The 17,304-nt window shown below is 54.1% G+C and overlaps 8 protein-coding genes across 8 annotated transcripts; 1 reads left to right on the forward strand and 7 right to left on the reverse strand.

Annotated features, from left to right (window-relative positions):
* Window positions 1-302: 302 nt before the first annotated feature.
* ABOM_010491 (uncharacterized protein) lies at window positions 303-876 on the reverse strand (the record flags this gene model as incomplete). Its single annotated transcript, XM_022537619.1, has 3 exons — window positions 303-578; window positions 721-808; window positions 869-876. Coding segments are annotated over 3 exons (372 nt in total), but the record flags the coding sequence as incomplete, so codon positions are not given.
* A 1,906-nt stretch (window positions 877-2,782) lies between these two features.
* On the reverse strand, window positions 2,783-4,454 carry ABOM_010492 (sugar porter family MFS transporter; the record flags this gene model as incomplete). The annotated part of the gene is made up of 5 exons (XM_022537620.1): window positions 2,783-3,124; window positions 3,180-3,477; window positions 3,528-3,852; window positions 3,904-4,353; window positions 4,406-4,454. 5 exons carry the CDS (start codon window positions 4,452-4,454, stop codon window positions 2,783-2,785), a joined length of 1,464 nt encoding a protein of 487 aa, XP_022384670.1.
* A 1,539-nt stretch (window positions 4,455-5,993) lies between these two features.
* On the reverse strand, window positions 5,994-6,373 carry ABOM_010493 (uncharacterized protein; the record flags this gene model as incomplete). The annotated part of the gene is made up of 2 exons (XM_022537621.1): window positions 5,994-6,150; window positions 6,222-6,373. The coding sequence occupies 2 exons, from the start codon at window positions 6,371-6,373 to the stop codon at window positions 5,994-5,996; spliced, it is 309 nt and encodes a 102-aa protein (XP_022384669.1).
* Window positions 6,374-6,820: 447 nt separating this feature from the next.
* Window positions 6,821-7,850, reverse strand: ABOM_010494 (histidinol-phosphatase; the record flags this gene model as incomplete). The annotated part of the gene is made up of 3 exons (XM_022537622.1): window positions 6,821-7,048; window positions 7,104-7,640; window positions 7,692-7,850. The coding sequence occupies 3 exons, from the start codon at window positions 7,848-7,850 to the stop codon at window positions 6,821-6,823; spliced, it is 924 nt and encodes a 307-aa protein (XP_022384667.1).
* Window positions 7,851-8,588: 738 nt separating this feature from the next.
* ABOM_010495 (phosphopantetheinyl transferase PptB) lies at window positions 8,589-9,029 on the reverse strand (the record flags this gene model as incomplete). Its single annotated transcript, XM_022537623.1, has 1 exon — window positions 8,589-9,029. One exon carries the CDS (start codon window positions 9,027-9,029, stop codon window positions 8,589-8,591), a length of 441 nt encoding a protein of 146 aa, XP_022384666.1.
* Window positions 9,030-9,587: 558 nt separating this feature from the next.
* Window positions 9,588-10,156, reverse strand: ABOM_010496 (ATP19 family protein; the record flags this gene model as incomplete). The annotated part of the gene is made up of 3 exons (XM_022537624.1): window positions 9,588-9,642; window positions 9,870-9,994; window positions 10,109-10,156. 3 exons carry the CDS (start codon window positions 10,154-10,156, stop codon window positions 9,588-9,590), a joined length of 228 nt encoding a protein of 75 aa, XP_022384665.1.
* Window positions 10,157-11,035: 879 nt separating this feature from the next.
* On the forward strand, window positions 11,036-12,310 carry ABOM_010497 (mitochondrial fission process 1 family protein; the record flags this gene model as incomplete). Its single annotated transcript, XM_022537625.1, has 3 exons — window positions 11,036-11,166; window positions 11,391-11,937; window positions 12,002-12,310. The coding sequence occupies 3 exons, from the start codon at window positions 11,036-11,038 to the stop codon at window positions 12,308-12,310; spliced, it is 987 nt and encodes a 328-aa protein (XP_022384664.1).
* A 1,000-nt stretch (window positions 12,311-13,310) lies between these two features.
* ABOM_010498 (putative mucin family signaling protein Msb2) lies at window positions 13,311-16,160 on the reverse strand (the record flags this gene model as incomplete). Its single annotated transcript, XM_022537626.1, has 1 exon — window positions 13,311-16,160. The coding sequence occupies one exon, from the start codon at window positions 16,158-16,160 to the stop codon at window positions 13,311-13,313; it is 2,850 nt and encodes a 949-aa protein (XP_022384692.1).
* Window positions 16,161-17,304: the final 1,144 nt, after the last annotated feature.

Here is a 17,304-nt window from a genome sequence, read left to right on the forward strand (position 1 = left end):
ACTCCGCCCGGGATGAACCCTAGGGTTATATTCCGAGCCCTGTCGGAATGAAATGAGTACATCAATGCATGTATGCAGGGTTCATACCAGATCCTCCGAGCGAGTTCCTACTTCTCACCCTCACTATGGTCTATACTGTGATCCTGCAGAAATTGGTCTACTCCACGGGTCCCTGTTACGATCATCCCTTGACGTGTCCGGTTGGTAACCTCGTCTTATAAGGAGTAACATCGTAGCTTTCATATGCAGTATGGCAAATAACAGAAATGGAGGCCAGTCCGTTCTGATGAGAGTTGGGTCACTCTGAGTATCGGGTCGTTCATGAAGGTGGTTGAATCTGATTTGACAGATCGTGCAGAGTAGTAGTTCAGTAATACCTTGAAAAATTGACCTTGCAATCTAGCTTCGGAACATTTCTCACAGGTGACAGTGCCATCCTCAACAATCATAGCTGCAAGATCGTAGCTGGCGTAAAATTTAGGGTATCCTGGGTTTCCCAAGTTCGTGTCACCGCCGGTGGAGTAGAGGCTAAGGTTTTTGACGCCGGAAGCATAAAGATTGTTGAAGACCACGTCGTACTAGCTGGGGTACAATGATAATATCCAGGCTCGTCCCATGCACTAGAGGTTCAAGTTTGTAATTCTGCGGTGAGGTGTGAGTACCTAGGCTCAATGCAGGGTGTGAATTCCAGTAGCAGTCGTATAGATTCTAGCATCCCACCCTGATGGGATATTGGCCATAACCGTAGCGATCGACAGCACGCAAGCCAGTTCCCGGAGCGTTGTAACCGTTGTTGTTGGTGTCATTACTCGTTATCAGAGAAACGATACCAACATCGCGAGATTTGCCGATGAGTTATCGCACGTACTTTTCCATCTGGACCCATGCCTCGCTCGCTCTCACGCATGGGGTACTCGTTAGACGAGCATCACAGGCCCGCCTGTTATCTGTCTATAGGCAATGATCTTGTACATGTGATCCATGCAGTTATCGGTTGCAGCCAAATAGTCAGGAGCAGTGGTGTGCAGAAGGCCCTTTACTCTCTGCAAACACCCAAGGAGACCTCCGCCTGACGTTTCGGTGTGGATGTACGGCCCAGGACGGGCTGTAAGGTAGATGCCTGTTTGGGTGGCTGCGTCGAACAATTATTTGAGATCAAAGACGCCTTCGACAGAAAATCCCCATGCTCTTCTTCAACGAGGAATCAGGGCACGTAGAACGAGATAGAGTTAAAACCGAGAGCTTTTACTCTGTCAAGGTGTCGAGCCAGGCACTAGGGACAGGACGACGAAATGGAGCATATTCTCCCACGAGTGCGCAGATACGTTCGCTTTTGACAAAGAGGGTCTACATCGTATGTCACAATATCCTCCAGGGAAGCAGGTTTCCAAGCTCGTGGAGTAAAGGGGAAGGTAGAGCAAGCAGAGGAAACTAGAGCGAGGTCATGTAATAAAATACGAAGCTTCATGATGAAATTTCACGAGTTGCAGAAGCAAAAGAAAGATTTGTCAGCAGTAAGAATAAATAGCTGCTCGTAGTATGAACGTATGCTATATCTTCTATTTCTCCAGCACCTACAGCTGTTCAGAGTATCTAGGGATCCCTACACGGCCATTCCATAGCTAGTTGGAGCTCAGCAGCCCAGCTGTAATGCTGCATCTCTCTCGGTGTATCATTACGGCGTATTGGCATTTCGTCTCATCTACGATAGTAGCTTTCAATCGTCCACACTCGGTCGATATCTAGCCGATATTGCATTAGCAAAAGCGCTTGGACCTTCGTAGCCACGTCGGTAAAGCACTCTACTGCCTCCAAATCAGAGGAATCATCCACAGCATGGCTTCCCAAGAAAGCAAAGCCTTCCGGTCGGTTACTCCATGTTGCCAGATGCAGTTGTTTATGCGGGGGGCGTTCTCTGTATGGAGACTGCTATGGGCTGCTGTAAAGCAGGCCACGCAATCGCCTGGAACACTGACAAGTCTTCAACTACGCCAGGCGTACATCACTTGATTAAAGCCCTCGCTACAACCCAATCCTGTAGAATGAAAGGACTTCTGGTCTTCTCGGAGGTATGCTGCAGCATTAGACCAATAAAGTGTCCTCGACATATCACACTCCGCACAGGACAGGCATACTAACAGAGGTGCATCACACTTCCCACCTGGGGATGATGATGGCAAAGCCACGACCCAACACAACCAAGAAAATGCATTATGGCCCACTGGTGCGAAGATGGGGGTGCGTACCCAAAGGTACATTCGACCTCTTAGGTTCGATAGTCTAGAAATAGCATTTGCTGCCCCGATGTGTGCTATGGTCTTCCGAGACTTCCTCTCGCCTGCATCAGAGCTACGTTTTCTAAGCGGAGCCCTCGCAGGCCGCGAAAACCCGGCACATTGCCGTCCATACATACAGCTTCTATTCAGGTTGAATGGGAATGCCATTGATTGACCTAACGGTTGCTCAGGGGTCTTTGACCCCCGCATTAGACACCCAACGCGTCTTTAATCGCCTCGATATCGCTTTAGGGTTTTGAGCGGCGGCGGCGTTCTCCGACGCCTATTGGTCTTTCGCCGCTGCAGGCATTTAGTGCCCGCACTGGCACTCCTGAGATACGAGAGCACTCTGGCTTACCCAGACTCTAGCCGAGACAATAAATCTACTTGGCTAAGAGAGAAAAGTGGCCGGGCTGTCTTCACTTGCCCAAACGACGCATTAAGTATCTAGTTCCTCGCCATATTTACCCACCGAATCAAAAACCTAACCGCCACTAGCCTCCAGGTCATTCCCGTCCCTCATTCTCTACGTGGGCCACCTGTGCCTCCTTTTCCATGGCTGCTTGTGCACCGACGGGATCTTCCAGGGCGTGCGGTACGAGCTGGTCACCGAACAGTTCATCGATCTGCTCCAGAGTGCGCCCTTTGGTCTCGGGATAGAAGAAGTAGTAACAAGTCATCGCGATCAGATTCAGCGCGAAGAACAGGTAAAAGTACTTGAACCCCACTGAGGACAGCGCACCAGGCGTGAACTGTGCGAAGATCAAGTTGACCGTCCAGTTGGTGAAGGTGGTGAGGGCATTCCCCAGCGCGCGCACCTCAACGGGGAAAATTTCAGCCGGGTAAACCTAGGAGATAGTGGGTTAGGGTGAGGCAGCATTGGATGCAGGAATGAATGCCTACCCAGGAAATGATGCCCAGCGGAGTGTAGAAGAGACTAAATACGAAATTCATGGCGACCATGGACCGCAGCTGGTGTGGGTTATTGGCGTCCATGTATTGGGCTTGGACGGCGTTGACGAGCAGAGACGCGGCGAGAAACGCAGCAGAAACAATCAGCGGCTTAACACGTCCAACCTTGTCCACGAGGTATAGACAGATGGTGCAATACACGATGGACAGAGCTCCGCTGATCCCAATGATCATGAGCGAAGTCTGATTGTTGTCGATACCCAGGATCTCATAAATTCGAGGTCCGTAACTAGGGAGGTTAGGGCTGGTCTAAACATGTCGAGTAACTTGGATACAGACTAATTGATCACGTTGATGCCGGAGAGAGGCCCAAATGCCTGTACACCACACCCAAGAATCAATCGACGACGCCAGGATGGTTTCGTCATGATTGTCCTCCACGAGGTATTGCCAGCAGCACGGTCGGCGTCAATGACGTCTCGGATCTCGCAGAATTCCAGCTCGACTAGGCCAGGAGAGGCATTACCTCGAAGCCGTGTAAGGACTGCCTTGGCCTCCTCATATCTATCCTTCTCCATCAACCAACGCGGCGACTCATCGAGAAACCAAATGCCGGCAATTAGAATCAGACCGGGTATGTTCTGAAAGGCGAGCGGGAATCTCCCTAGACTCAGTCAGTATGTTCTGTTGATCTCACTCAGGAATGAGACATTACATGAAAATTCTGTAGAGGAAAAGGAACAGCCGTATCCAAGCCACTGGGCAACAAGAAAGCCCCAGCTCAACATCCATTGAAGCAACCCGGAAAGGGTGGCACGCCACTTTGGCTCAGACAACTCAGCGGCGTACATAGGAATCGTGGCTGTGAGCATTCCCACAGCCATGCCAGCAATGAAGCGGCCAACAATAAGCATCGTCATGCTCACGGCGCCAGCCTGTAGTGCACAGCCTAGACAGGAGATAACCGAACCCGCCAGGATTGTCCGCTTTCGACCTAACCAGTCCGCGCAGACCATGTTCACCATTGTACCGAGAATGGCGCCTCCCTGGAATGCGGACACAATACCACCAGTGACGGTGTCGCTGGGGTTGGTGAAGTACTCTTGGAATGCGGGCAGTGAGATCGTGGAGGTAATGATACCGCTATCATAGCCGAAGAGGAAGCCTAGTGACGAGCTTAAGTATGGAGAACTGGTTTTAAGGAACCCTTAACCAACCTCCTACAGCCAAGAAAATAGCGGAGAATACAGTCTTGAAAGGCAACATAGTGAGATAATAGTAGCCGGGAATTAAGACTGTTCGGCTATAGTAGGAAAAACGTAGAGGAACGTCCGCAATGTCCTGAAGGAAGTTATATACCACTGAGGCAGCGTTCCTTCAAGCTGTATGCGGAGTATAGCTTTAAGGAATCGACGCCTAGCACAAATGCGGGGATGCACGGGAAATGTTAACCCGAGCGCATGATAGAGTTCAGCTAGCAGGTCAAGCCAGAGCTATCCCTTACGAAGAAGGTGAGGTGATGCGGAGCAGAGAGTGGAGATAAAGAGAGCTGGGGATGTCACCCTGCACCCAGTGAACGAAGCCACGTTTTGCTGCTCATCAACAGGGTCTCGGGCAAGAACAAGCCGACAGGAAGTTGGATGCACGAGTTACACCCTGGCTCGGATGTTCCCATAGATCCTAACCTCATTCTAGATCCCAGTTGTATTTGCCGGATTGTAGATACATCATAACTGTCTTAGGGCTAGATAGCCATGTCCAGTCGGTTGGAATCAAAGCGGATGTCCGGGAGATAATTCAAGAGCAATCAGAGAGAATTTGGGACTGAGAGGCATTGGACATAGACAGATTCAGAGCGAAATTGGTGTTTTGCTTTCCAAGGAAGCACCGGGCGTCGTGTGATCCGCACCGAGATAGCACTACTCTGCTCGGTACCAGAGACCAATATACGAAGCTCGGCGGTTGGTATCCCTCTAAGCGGATCACCTGTACTCGTTTCTCGAACAGGGACTAAACACAAAGCTTCTCCGTTGCTAAAACCTGTGGTCAATGCTCTGTATAATGGCCATGAGATCTCCCCCAGTTGATAGCACTCAAAGTGGCAAAGAGCGATGTCTTGGCCCTTGGCAATTGCCTATTAGATGACGTTGCTCACCAGCAGCACATCTGCAATCCTATCAGTCACCCGATCCAATACCATTGGCGATTGTCAGGATCAATGCAATTCCTCCGGATGGCCCACATCAATGAATGCAACTGCGTGAGGGAGCAGTTCGGGAGCCGCTTTGACTAAAGCCACTGGAAATCCGGCCAGTGTAAGGGCTTTATAGACTTCGTCACTGTTTTTTAACATATTATGGATTACACGAGCCATTTCTCTTTCAGCACACCATGCAGAAGATTGATCATGCGGCCCCTACACAGGTAACAACCAGAAAAGCTCTTGGACAGCAGTATCTGAATTATCTCCGGATGGGCTGTCTTAGCTGGCGCTTCATGTGTAATTTGAATCATGCAGTGGCACAAGCTGACAGCTTGCATATCCAGGCTCATCCAACCTATAAACCCAAAGCATATGTTTGAGCGATATCGCCAACCAGCACATGGTGAGAAAGCCTCTTGCAAGATCTAGGAATTATCCTCAGTGAGCATTGTCGTCAGTGAACATAAACCGGAATGTTGATGTACCAGCTGTTTCCGCTCTTCCTTCTAAGATCACATTCTACCACGCAATAGAGTGCCTTCAAGTCCCGAGTCAGTTCTATCGAAGAGAATAATACTCAGAATTTGCTGATAGGCCCGAGTTCAACCGCTGCGACGAGGGAGCTCATGATCATACGGCGCGTCATACTCGGTCAGAACTGCGAGGATTACGCGTTCTCTCTCCTTGATCGTGAATCTCTCCTGCCGAGTGATGGCAAAAGCAAGGTTGAACCATGGCTTGGCCAGATCCTCCGTGTAACTGTTTAACCTCACATCAGCCTTCGTCCCAATCACACCGTGGGAAGATCATCTTCTGGAAGCGAAACGTACGGCAACGAAGCATAAGTACCCAGGAGCGCGCCAGAAGCATCGTGCCATTCCAGGTGTGAAGGCATTTGAGAGAAGGTTTGTCGAATGCTTTGCTCAATGAAGTTCGTGGTTGGGGTGCGCTCATCCGCCGGGATTGCTGGGAATCTAGCCATTGTTGTCATAGAAGACTGCTAAACGACTCGCAAATTCGAGTAGTCTACACAGGTCACCGACTGGGTCGTCTGCCCCATCATATCTCTCTGGTCACTTCGACGGTGGCTTTCTATCCTTGATTTAATCCATGTCGCGCGGCCTCGCATTAGCGGTCATGGCCGTAATATGAGAACCGAGAAATACAGAAGTACGGGCTTTGGCATTACAGTTATGTCACCAACTGCTGGCTAGGTGAAGGCAAAACTTGGGTTCAGCGATGAAAGACTTTCTCAAGCATGGGTGACAAACCCTACCACTGTCGTGGTTGGGCCATGGTTGTTAGGGTCTCACACAGCAACGGGGAACAACGTGAGAAGTAGCTACAGAAGGTAGCCTGGGATGGTTCCCTCCCGACATGCATAACGGTATCTCTAGATCTAGCATCGACACGTCGTCAACTCCGTCGTCTATTGCCAAAATGCCAACTTCTTCATCTCCTCCAACGATATTGACCGAATCTGGGTCCGCGGGAATCGGTCGTCCACGGCCGGCTCGTCCGCCAAATCCAAGTAATGCAACGTCGAGATACCTACGGCTTCCACAAAGGCCAGCACACGATGGAAGTTCAATCCCACCTGGTCGAGCCCATGGCTGTCATCGGACAAACAGAAACGACCTCCTCGCGCCAGGAATTCCTACACCCATTAGTTTTCCCTGGGTCGTTATCGTCCTGGGGGTGGCACAGCATACCTTGCAAATCTCCGCCTTGGGATACGGCTCGCTCATGCCCTTCCGCAGCGCAGCCGAATTCAGTTCCAAGAGCCCACCGTACGAGGCGACGAAGTCCAGATTCCGCAGGATACGCTCCCAAACGGCAGGCCACTGGGTAAAGCTCCGCTCGGGGTCGTCACTCTTCAACCGGATCAGATCGAAATGCCCCACGACGAGCGGCTTCAGCTGCCGCAGCATCTCATACTGCTCGTCGAAGTACACCTGGAAGAGCTGTTCGTCCGTACCGCCGGCCAGATCCCGTGCTTGCACGTACATCTCTCGGTCGTAGTCGATGGGGATCGTCAACGTGTGGTGGACGGAGCCCATGAAGAACTCGAAGGGGTGACGTGCCAGAGATGCCTCGATGAGCGTGCGGGATTCCGCACGGATCCAGTCGATTTCGAATCCGATCAGGATCTTGATCTGGTCCGCATACCTTTCGCGCAGCCGTTGCGCCTCCTGGAAGTACGCGGCTTCGTTGGCCACCAGGCCCGTCTCCGTGTTGCCCGCTTCGATCTACCGCCGCCGTTAGCTGTGCGGATTAACGTGGACCGTCAGGCGAAGTACCTCTTCCGGATAGAAATCCTCTTGGCCTCGCGGCATGTGCTCGGTCAGACAGAAGACCTGGAATTTCTTGGCGATGGCGAGCTGGATGACCTCCTCCAGCGAGTCTTTGGCGTGCCCCGGGCAGAATTGCCCGGAGTGGCTGTGATGTGAGAAAGGCATTGCCGATGTGGGATTTGACGATGAGGGAGTGAAGTCGTTTGGATGCCGAATAAATGGACAGACTCTTTATTTACCCCGCGATGACTCAGATGGATGCGGGCAGCCCGTGGAGACTTCGACGACTGCTATCAAATCCGCCCGGAGAGACACTCCAATCCTGAGGTCCCGATTTGTGTCGCGTACCGCACGACCGAATGCATACAGTGGTGGGGATGATGGGAAATCCTGGCCGAAGAGGATGGGGGCGATGGAGATGATGAGCGGACTAATCGGAAGACTGGTTCATGAACTGTCCCGGTCCCACCGGATCAACCCAGACAGACTACTGCATAAACTCTACAAAGCGTCTTGAATTCACCTCTCTGTTGAACTGCTACTCCGTCCATACAGGACGTCGTCCTCTCGTCCCATGGTAGGAATGTACCTCGGCTCGACACATGCGGGCTGCAGATGTGCTAAGCGCCTGTTCTGACTGTCGTCATATCGCCAACCTCGTAGTAATTCCCATCGCATGGCTGGACTGTCGCTGAGGTTGTCGCAACGGGAACGCTCCACGTGTGGACGTACCGATGTACCTCGTCCTCCATCCCAATGCCTAATCCAACTCCCGGTAAGCGGGACACGTAGCCACCGCTCCGACGAGCGGGGTGAACCCATGGCGCGAAGCTCGTACCCCATCTGTTCTGAGCTGTGATCTCAGGCAGGACAGATTGTCATCCCACACCCCAGAGATCAACCTCATCCGGCCGCCAGAACCGTAGCAATCACGTACTCCCCGTCGTGCGAGATGGACAGCTTCCCAATGCGGGGCGTCTCTCCGTCCAAGTAGACCACTTCCGGTCTGCCCGTATCCGTCTCGCTAACCCGCACCATCACGTCCTTCCATCCCAGGCTCGCCGCTCCGTTTGGCGCGGCCTTGCGTGCGGCTTCCTTGGCGGCGAAGCGACCGGCGAGCCAGCGGGCCATGTCTGTAGTACTCTGGTTCGCGCATGGGTTCGGCAGGTTCGTGGCGGCAGGCAGGGCAAAGCGAGTGCGGAAGTCACGTTGTTCATGATCGTGGAGGATGCGTCGTGTGAAGCGTGCCAGGTAGTCGCCGCGGTGGAGGAGGCGCGTGATGCGTGGAAGGTGAACAATGTCCGTACCGATATTCAGGGCCAGCGGGAAGGGCAGCGGTTTCATGGTGGTCACGGCGGAGGGCAGCTGGCGTGAGGGGTCTGGAGATGTGAGGATGAGTGAGAAGGATCGAGAGAATCTTTCTTGCCGCAACAACTACGGCAGCGGGGTCAGGTGACTCCGTGGGTGACGCCAGATTCTGTCAACTTTTGCGGATGTGTCGAATCGAATTCGATCATGTATGTAGCAGTAGTTTATATTGCTGCGGCAAAGGTACACGAGAAATATCGCCCATCAATGGTCTACACTACGCATGGATCGGCGATCGAACCGCCCTACGGAACCAACGGGACGGTGCACCGAACATGATTCTCCAACTCTTGTTGATGATTACCAGCATAGAAGAACATAGCTCAATGCGGTGTATACCTCTATATGTACAGATCACACACCTCGCTGCTGGCACAAGCCGTCCAGCAGTCCGATACATAATACAAGGCCCGCCCCAGTTGCTATCCCTGTTTCGGATCAGACCATTGACGCTCATGAAGTCAGGGAGAGTCGCCGTCAAGGTTCCGTGGACACCGGGACGGTCCTCGATTCATTTCTCATCTTTCGGAAATCTTAATGGCCGCTCTTCTTCTCCTCCCCGCTTCCGTTCACTTGCTTCAGGAAGTCCCTGTGGTTGACCGCATGGTTAGCGAGGTTTCATGGCTCCCGTCGAACGATTTGATCGCGGGTTGGCCGGGTGGTGCTTCTGTTTCCAGGCCGTGGACTAGCTCAATGCTGGCACAGTGACACTGTCGTCGCTCATCGCTCTCAGACGATTGCAACAGACATAACAGCATGCGACGTCACCCGTCGTGAAGGAGCTGGGGAACGGAGAGAGAGAGAGAGAGGACATACTGGATGAAGGTCTCCTCATCCTTGGAAGAGGCCTGGATTGGGGGAGCGGCCTGCTTGGGCTGAGAGCCACCGCGGGTGGCGAGGTAGACACCGCCGAAGAGGGAGCCGAGAACACCCATGGCAAGCTAGGAGAACAAGAGGATCAGCAACGGGGGGGGCTTCCACAACATCGCAGCTCCATCACGCGGCGAACAGAATTTGGAACCGGGGGAGCCGGTGAGGCAGCATTAGGGACCTACCACGTGGGAGCCGACCTGCTTGCCGGCGAGCTGGTAGTAGACAACCATGATGACGGTAGACGGGAGTTGATTGACACGAGGGAGTGGAGGGACGAAACAACGGCGGAGAAGCAGTGAAGCGAAATGATCTCAAGAAAGGCGAGGTTCGGGTTTCGGATTGCAGGGGCTTACTCAGGCTGGGGCGGTGCAGGCCGGTGGCTGGTGCGTCAGCCACCGTTCAGCACTGCGCAGGAGTAACAACTAGCATAACTACTACCCAGTAGTAGTTAGTGTCACTATCGATCTTATGCACACGATCTTAGTCATCGTCACCCGAGATGCATCTGAGTCAGCAGCCGTCACGGGGGCTCTCCCGGGTATATCCGAGGTTCCGCGGCCATGACGTCGGAAGAGATCGGTGAAGCCATCCGGGCGCATGCTTCGTGGTTGCTTGTCTTCAGCTTGGCCAAAGGGTAAATGGAGGTCAAGGATCGCAATCGGAAGAAAAGAAGAGCCACGCAATTACCACAGGAAAGAGAAAAGAAAAAAAATGAACCCAAATGAAAGAGCCATGAGGGCGCATCCGGACCACAGGAAGAAACAACCTCGGGGGAAGTGAACTCTTCCTCCCCTGGAGCTTCTGAGCTGGTCCGGCAACCGTGTGCGGCTATGGCACGTTGGGGATTCCTTCATTAACATCCACTCCGATCCTCTTCCCTCATTCGAGTCTCCCCCTGTTCGTGCTCCTTCTCGACTAGTCCACGGTATGTGTTTCCCTCGCCTTCGTGGTCTCTCTCCTACTCACTCGTCTCGGGATCGGACAGTCTATACTACTACTACTACTACTACTACTACTACTACTACTACTACTACTACTACTACTACCACCACCACCACCACTCGCACGGCCCCTACGACTACAACGAGTACGAAACCCATACGATCATCATGCTCTGGGGATCACAACCCAAGCCCGAGGACTCGCCGGAGAAGCCTATCCCCCGAGAGAAACTGCCTCCGCAACTACAGCAACTCGTGGATCACGACGACGGGTTCTATGATGATATCTATTCGCCCTAGTATGTTGTTGTTGTTGTTCTTCTTCTTCTTCTTTCTCCTTCCCCACACTTTTCCTTTCCCCCGCAAAACGGGAGCCTCGTCACATCAGTGCATCCATCAGCAAATCTGGGGCTTCTTTCGAATACTCAGACATGCTCGGACATCCTTCCTTCGTTGTTGTTCCCACCCAGGTCCGCACGTGACGCTCTCACTAACCGAATCATCATTTGGCCAAAAACAATAGCTCCGTGGATTCTACCGACACTCCCTACCGATATGCCGGATACGCCAATCGACTCCGCACTGTGTTACTCTCCGCCCATCGTTATGTCGCCTATACCTCCGACATAGGCGAATCCTTCCGTCCCGTCGCTCATCCGTATCTGGTGCGCTCCGCCTACGCGATCTCCTGGTCTTACCTGATCGGCGATGTGGCCCATGAAGGCTACAAGGCCTACCTGCGCAATCGGCGCGTGCTCGCCCCGCCCGGCGAGGCCTACAAGGACGCCAAGGATCTCACCCAAGATCAAGTCCTCAAGGGCATGGCCACCGGCAATGTTGGCGGCTCGTTACGCTCCGCTACGGGGGAGTCGGATTCCCTGGAGCCCTGGCCCACGACCCAGATTCCGCTCATCGAGGATTACCGTGTGGTCATGGCCAAACGTGCCGTGTTCCAGAGCATCGCCAGTATGGGACTACCCGCTCTGACCATTCATTCCGTGGTGAAATACTCGGGCCGCGCCTTGAAGAATTCCAAGAGTGTGTGGTTCCGCACTTGGGCGCCTATTGGAGTGAGTGTTCCTTTTCGCTGTGCGTTGTGACCTGAATGGAGTGCTAACAGAATCGTTCGCCCAGCTTGGTCTCTCCGTCGTCCCCTTCCTCCCGTACATCTTCGACGAACCCGTCGACGAGGCCGTCGAGTGGTCCTTCCGCACCGCCATCCGTGCCTACGCCGGTGAGGACGCCGTCCGCCTACTGCCTCCAGCGCAGATTGCCGGTACAGACGCCGATGCCAGCACCACCTACTCCTGGGAAGAATACAAGGAGGGGCGTCGTCAGGCGAGAGAAGAGCGGAAGAAGGAGCTCGAGGAACGCGGACAGAAAGGACCGTTGGCCTTGCTGAGGTTCGGGGGGGAAGAAGACTCGAAAAAGAAGACGGAGTAATCATGGCACATCGTTTCCTGGTTTCTTTCCTTCGAATTTTGGCTTATCTGTTTTTCTTATGCATGGGAGCGTTGGTGCCTCTTTCTTTCTGTTGTTCCTCCACGTTGCATGTACATAAATACATCCATCCATCCATCCATACATACATACCTTAGCCGTGTCGCAGATTCGTCCGAGGGCTTGCGATGCCTTGATCAGCTCCTCTACGGGACGTCATTTCTAGTAGCGCATGCTCAGGTCCAGCGAGTCAGATCAGTCTCGTAGGAACTAATCTCGGGAGACGTAGACCCTGCTCGATACAGCCTCGAATACTCGTCGGTCCGCCGGATGCTACATCGACCCGACCATTCCGCCCTACATTCACACAACGGGAACAGACTCAAAATCATTCAATCCATGCCGACGCATGGCTCATTTCGCTTTCTACTGGCAATATACAACTGTACACACATGGACAAGCGACAGAAAGAAAATCAATCCAGTCAGAGAACAATAGGAACACGGACAGGGGGAGGGGACAAGGGGGTAGTGTAGGATAGTACGACATCACTCGTCACAGATACCTTACCACCCATACATTAGAGAGCGGGAGAGGAAGTCCAAATCAAAGAAGAATACATAAAAAAAAATCTTTACGGTAAATAATAAGATTTGGTGGGGGGCAAGATCTTTTGCGCTGGGTCACCATCAAGGAGAGTAAGAAGGAGAAAGAAAAAAGAAAAGAGAAAAAAAAGAAGCCAAAACAGAGGGGGAATAAGAAGAGAAAAAAAAAGAAAAAAGGTATGTAAGGCGAATAACATAGAAAGACAAATGATATCCAAAACTTGAATACAGTTAGAAGATCAACGGCCATAGCTTCCACAAGGGCCACACAGAATCGATCGATTCGATCCGAATTCCTCCCAGTCTAATTGTGTCATTTTGGTGTGTGTGTGTGTGTTTTGCCTTGTTGTTTGCTACCCTCGTTTTAAAAGAGGACCTCGTCATGTACATCTCATTTTTAATTCCATCCGAGCGAGTTCTCGGCCATCACGGGGGCACTGATCATCTGTGTCCGTCCGGTGCCGCGACTGTTGTTGCTGTTGCGCGACATACGGCCACCCGCTCCGAACAGAGACGCACCGTTACGACCCTCGCTCATCTGTTCGACATTCGAGCTCGACCGCTGGTGCAATTGACGCTTCTTGCGGTAGCGACGAGCCACCCAGAACATACCCGCACCGTAAGCGGCAGCTCCCGCCACGACACCAACGCCAATGCCGACCGAGCTGGCATGGGTCGAGCCGCTGCTGCTGGCTCCCGCATCCGAGTTGGGGTCCGATTCGCTGTTGCCGCTGTCGCCGCCGGTGTTGCCGCTGGACCCACTCGAGCCGGAGGATCCACTGCTGCCCGAGGAGGATCCAGACTCACCCACCACTAGAGGAATGGACGGATCGACCATTGACATCAGAGCCTTGGAGGAGCCATCGGCCTGCTGGTAGAGCCGCGAGTTGGGGTTGTTCAGCATCTTCTGCAGCCCATCCACCTGGTCGGTGGGGATGTACGCCATGGCCACGGTCGCGATATAGCCCGTGCTCTTCGAGTTGTCGTAGGGCTGGATCGCCAACATGGATACCTCCTTTCGGATAATCTCCAGGGCGTACTCCAGCGCAATTGGAATGTAAAGGAAGATCTGCGAGGAAGACAGCGGCGTCGTGGCCACGAAGCTGTAGCGAAGCTTGCCGTTGAATCCCAACTGAATCAGGGTTGAGTCAGCGGGAGGTTCGACGGGAACGTTGCCGGGCGAGATGGACCCAGGGAGCTGGGTCTGAGTGGACGTCGTCGTCGCCGTGGTGTGGGTGGCCGTGTTTTCCGTCGTCGGGCTGGGAGGCTCCACCAGAATGGTCGATGGAACCCAGTCAGTGGCATCGCTCGTCGTGGTGGGCTCCGGAGTTGGAGTGACCTTGGTCGTGACCGTCGACTTCTCCGTGGTGCTGGGTTGTTCCGTGCTCGTCGGGGTCAGGGTGGTGGAGATAGGAGTGGGGGTATTTGTCGAAATTGGGTTGCTTTGGCTCGTGGGCAGGTCGGTGGGCTTCGAGGAGCCGATGAGAGGAGTCGACGAGACAGACGAGGGCAAAGACGAGCCACTGGAGACAGTCGAACCGGTCGAACCGGTCGAGCTAGTCGAAGGAAGTACACCACTAGTCGATGTAGGAACACCCGGGCTGATGAGCGAGCCGGACGGTCCATGGGTGAAGGTCTGCGTTCCGGTGGATGCTCCTGGGATGACCGGGCTGGATGTGGTTGATCCGCTGGATCCAGAAGCTCCTGGAATGACGCCGCTGGTGGGTATGCCACTGGGTTCTGGGATGACTCCCGAGGAAGTGCCGGCGGAGAGCGTGGGCGTGGCTGGCGGGATACTAATAGAGATGGTCGGCAGAATACCCGAAGAGCTCGTGAGATCGATGGAGCTTCCACTGGCCGTAGGTGTAGGAAGAAGGCCAGATGGAAGCCCAGTGTCCAGCAATCCGGAGGAGGTGGCGGCAGAGGGGGACAGAATGGAGGGCAACAGACCGGATGGCGTCGGGATCACATCAATCGACGTGAGCTGGCTGGTGGACTCCGACGAATTACCCGTGTTCGTGGGCAGGAGAGTCGGCAAGAGTCCACTATCCAACAGGCCGGAGGATGTGGCAGCCGATGGGGAAACGACCGAGGAAACTGCTGACTGGGACGGAATGACGTCGGTGGACGTCGGATGGCTGGAGGGCCCGGTCGCTGAGGAGCCTGCCGAGACGGTTGGGATCACCTCGCTTGAGGTCGTCTGGTTCGCAGACGACTCCGAGACACTGGACGTGCTCGAGCCAGAGAGGAGGCCGGACAAGAGTGAATTGACCAATCCGGGGGTCGACGATGGCTGCTCGGTCGAACTCGTCACACCGGTCTGCGAGGGCGACACGACCGTTGAGGTGCCCTCGGTGGTGCTGGCACCCGTGGCCGAGTTAGACGGCACCACTGAGCTGGCCGGGACCGATCCGCTCGTGACATCAGTAGCCTGGGCCGAGCTGGCACTCTCCGAGCTGGACGAGCCGCCAAACAGGCTGCTCACCAGATCACTCAGCACGTTCCCGGTCGTCGTGGCTGTCGTGGACGGAGTGACGGCCGTGCTCGATGTGCCAGTTTCCTGCGAGGATCCGACTGTGTTCGAAGACGACGCCGTAGTGGTGTCCTCCGCCGCTGGGGTAGATGTACCGGGTTCCTGCGACGATCCAACCACGTTCGAAGCCGGCGCCGTCGAGGTGGACGATAACTGGGACACCGATGGGGCGCCAGACTCGCTCACGGACTCCGACGACGTGGAGGCGTCCGTGGGCTTTGGCGATTCAGCTGCCGTGGAAGATGACGAGGTCGTCTCCTGGTCCGAAGGCGCCTGGGATGTAGTCGAGCCCGTGGTGGTCGCTGAGGCGCTGGCCGCGGCTGGCTCCGAGGTCAACACGGAGCTCGTCACGGTCGAGGAAGAGGCAGTGCCCGTCGGGTTTGGCGTCAACGTATGCGTCTTGCCCGCCTCATCGACGGACAGGGTGATGACAACGACCTCGGGCGTTTCCGTTGGTGCTGTGGTGGCTGCTTGGGGTGGCTGCAGAATCGAATCGAGGAGGTTGGTGTTGGACCTAGGCACTTCAACGGTCTCGGGCGCCTTGGACGACGCTCCAGGGGCAGCCGATGTTTGGTAGTTGATCAATCTTTTCATGTGTTTCGGCATGAACCGGGGCTTCAGCGTTGGCTCCTCAACCGCGTCTCGAGCTGCAACCAGCTCCAGACCGCCGAGCGAGAGCAACGCCGTCAGTATCGACGCCGTCTGGGCCACCATGATGTAGGCGTCAAGAATAAAATCACTGGGGGGAAGGGAAAGAGCGGTAAACGGCAGTAATATAGAAGGAATGGACAGAGCGACAGCTCAAGCGGGAGCTTCCAGATCGACCAATGCAAGATCAAGCGTCGATTATCGAAGTCAAAAGCGTCGACGTTACAGGCTCATAGATTGGAGGGGGGCTGGGGGGCAATGGTGAGGAGGGGGGATGCGACACTACCCCGGCCTCGTCTTTTCCGTTTGATGTGTCTGCGAACGAACCCCTCGAATAATCGGTCCGTCTGCGCAGAGGGCTGGAGCGTTGTTCCACCAATGGTTCCTATGCGACCAAATCACCAATGCAAGCGATCACTCTGCGACAAAACGTCTCGGCGGCGAGGACTGGTAACTGCAGTGACAGCGGGTCGATCGAGGACTGGAGCCGATTCGTACGGAGGATTTGACGACGGATCTAAACTGAAAACAACAACGCGCAGGTCAAAGAGCGGCAAGGGGTCCACCAGTCTGGTCGGAATTCCTTTTCACAGCGAAAGCAGTTAACGAACGTAGGTGTGGGAGTAAGGAGCGAACGACGAGGTCAAGAAACGGAGAAAACGAATGTGGTGGGGGGGTGGTCGTGGTTGTTCTGGTCGACAACGCAAACGATGTTCCTGGCGGCGCGACGAAACAGCTGAAGAAGGAGGTTGTCCTGCTTATTCCCTCTCGGTCGATGCAAGGAGACGATAGTGGATGAATGGTCCCCAAACAGGTCGTTGACGTAGAAGAGAAGCGGAGCGATCAATGGATCTTGGGCTACGTCAACGACAGGATCGCGAGTAAAACCATCCAGAGAAGCAGAATGGGGGAAAGGGAGGTGAAGACAAGAATCCAACCACCAGAAAAGACGAAAAAGAGAGAGGGAAAGAGAAAAGCAAAAAATCAAACACCAAATTAATCACAAAGGAAGGGAAGGACTGGGAAAGGGAAGGAGAGTGAGGGAGCGAGCGAGTGAGTGAGCGAGTTCGTGTGGTGCTCTCAGGGGGCCAAGAAGGAGGAGGCCGTGGAAATACGACGTCAGCGTCAGCGTATGGATGATCGGACCCACTGCCGTATTATTATTAGTAGTAGTAGTAGTAGAAGTACTCCTCCGTACTGCGTACTGTGT

This window comes from Aspergillus bombycis (assembly GCF_001792695.1).
Source record: "Aspergillus bombycis strain NRRL26010 chromosome Unknown contig00125, whole genome shotgun sequence".
Lineage (NCBI taxonomy): Eukaryota > Fungi > Ascomycota > Eurotiomycetes > Eurotiales > Aspergillaceae > Aspergillus > Aspergillus bombycis.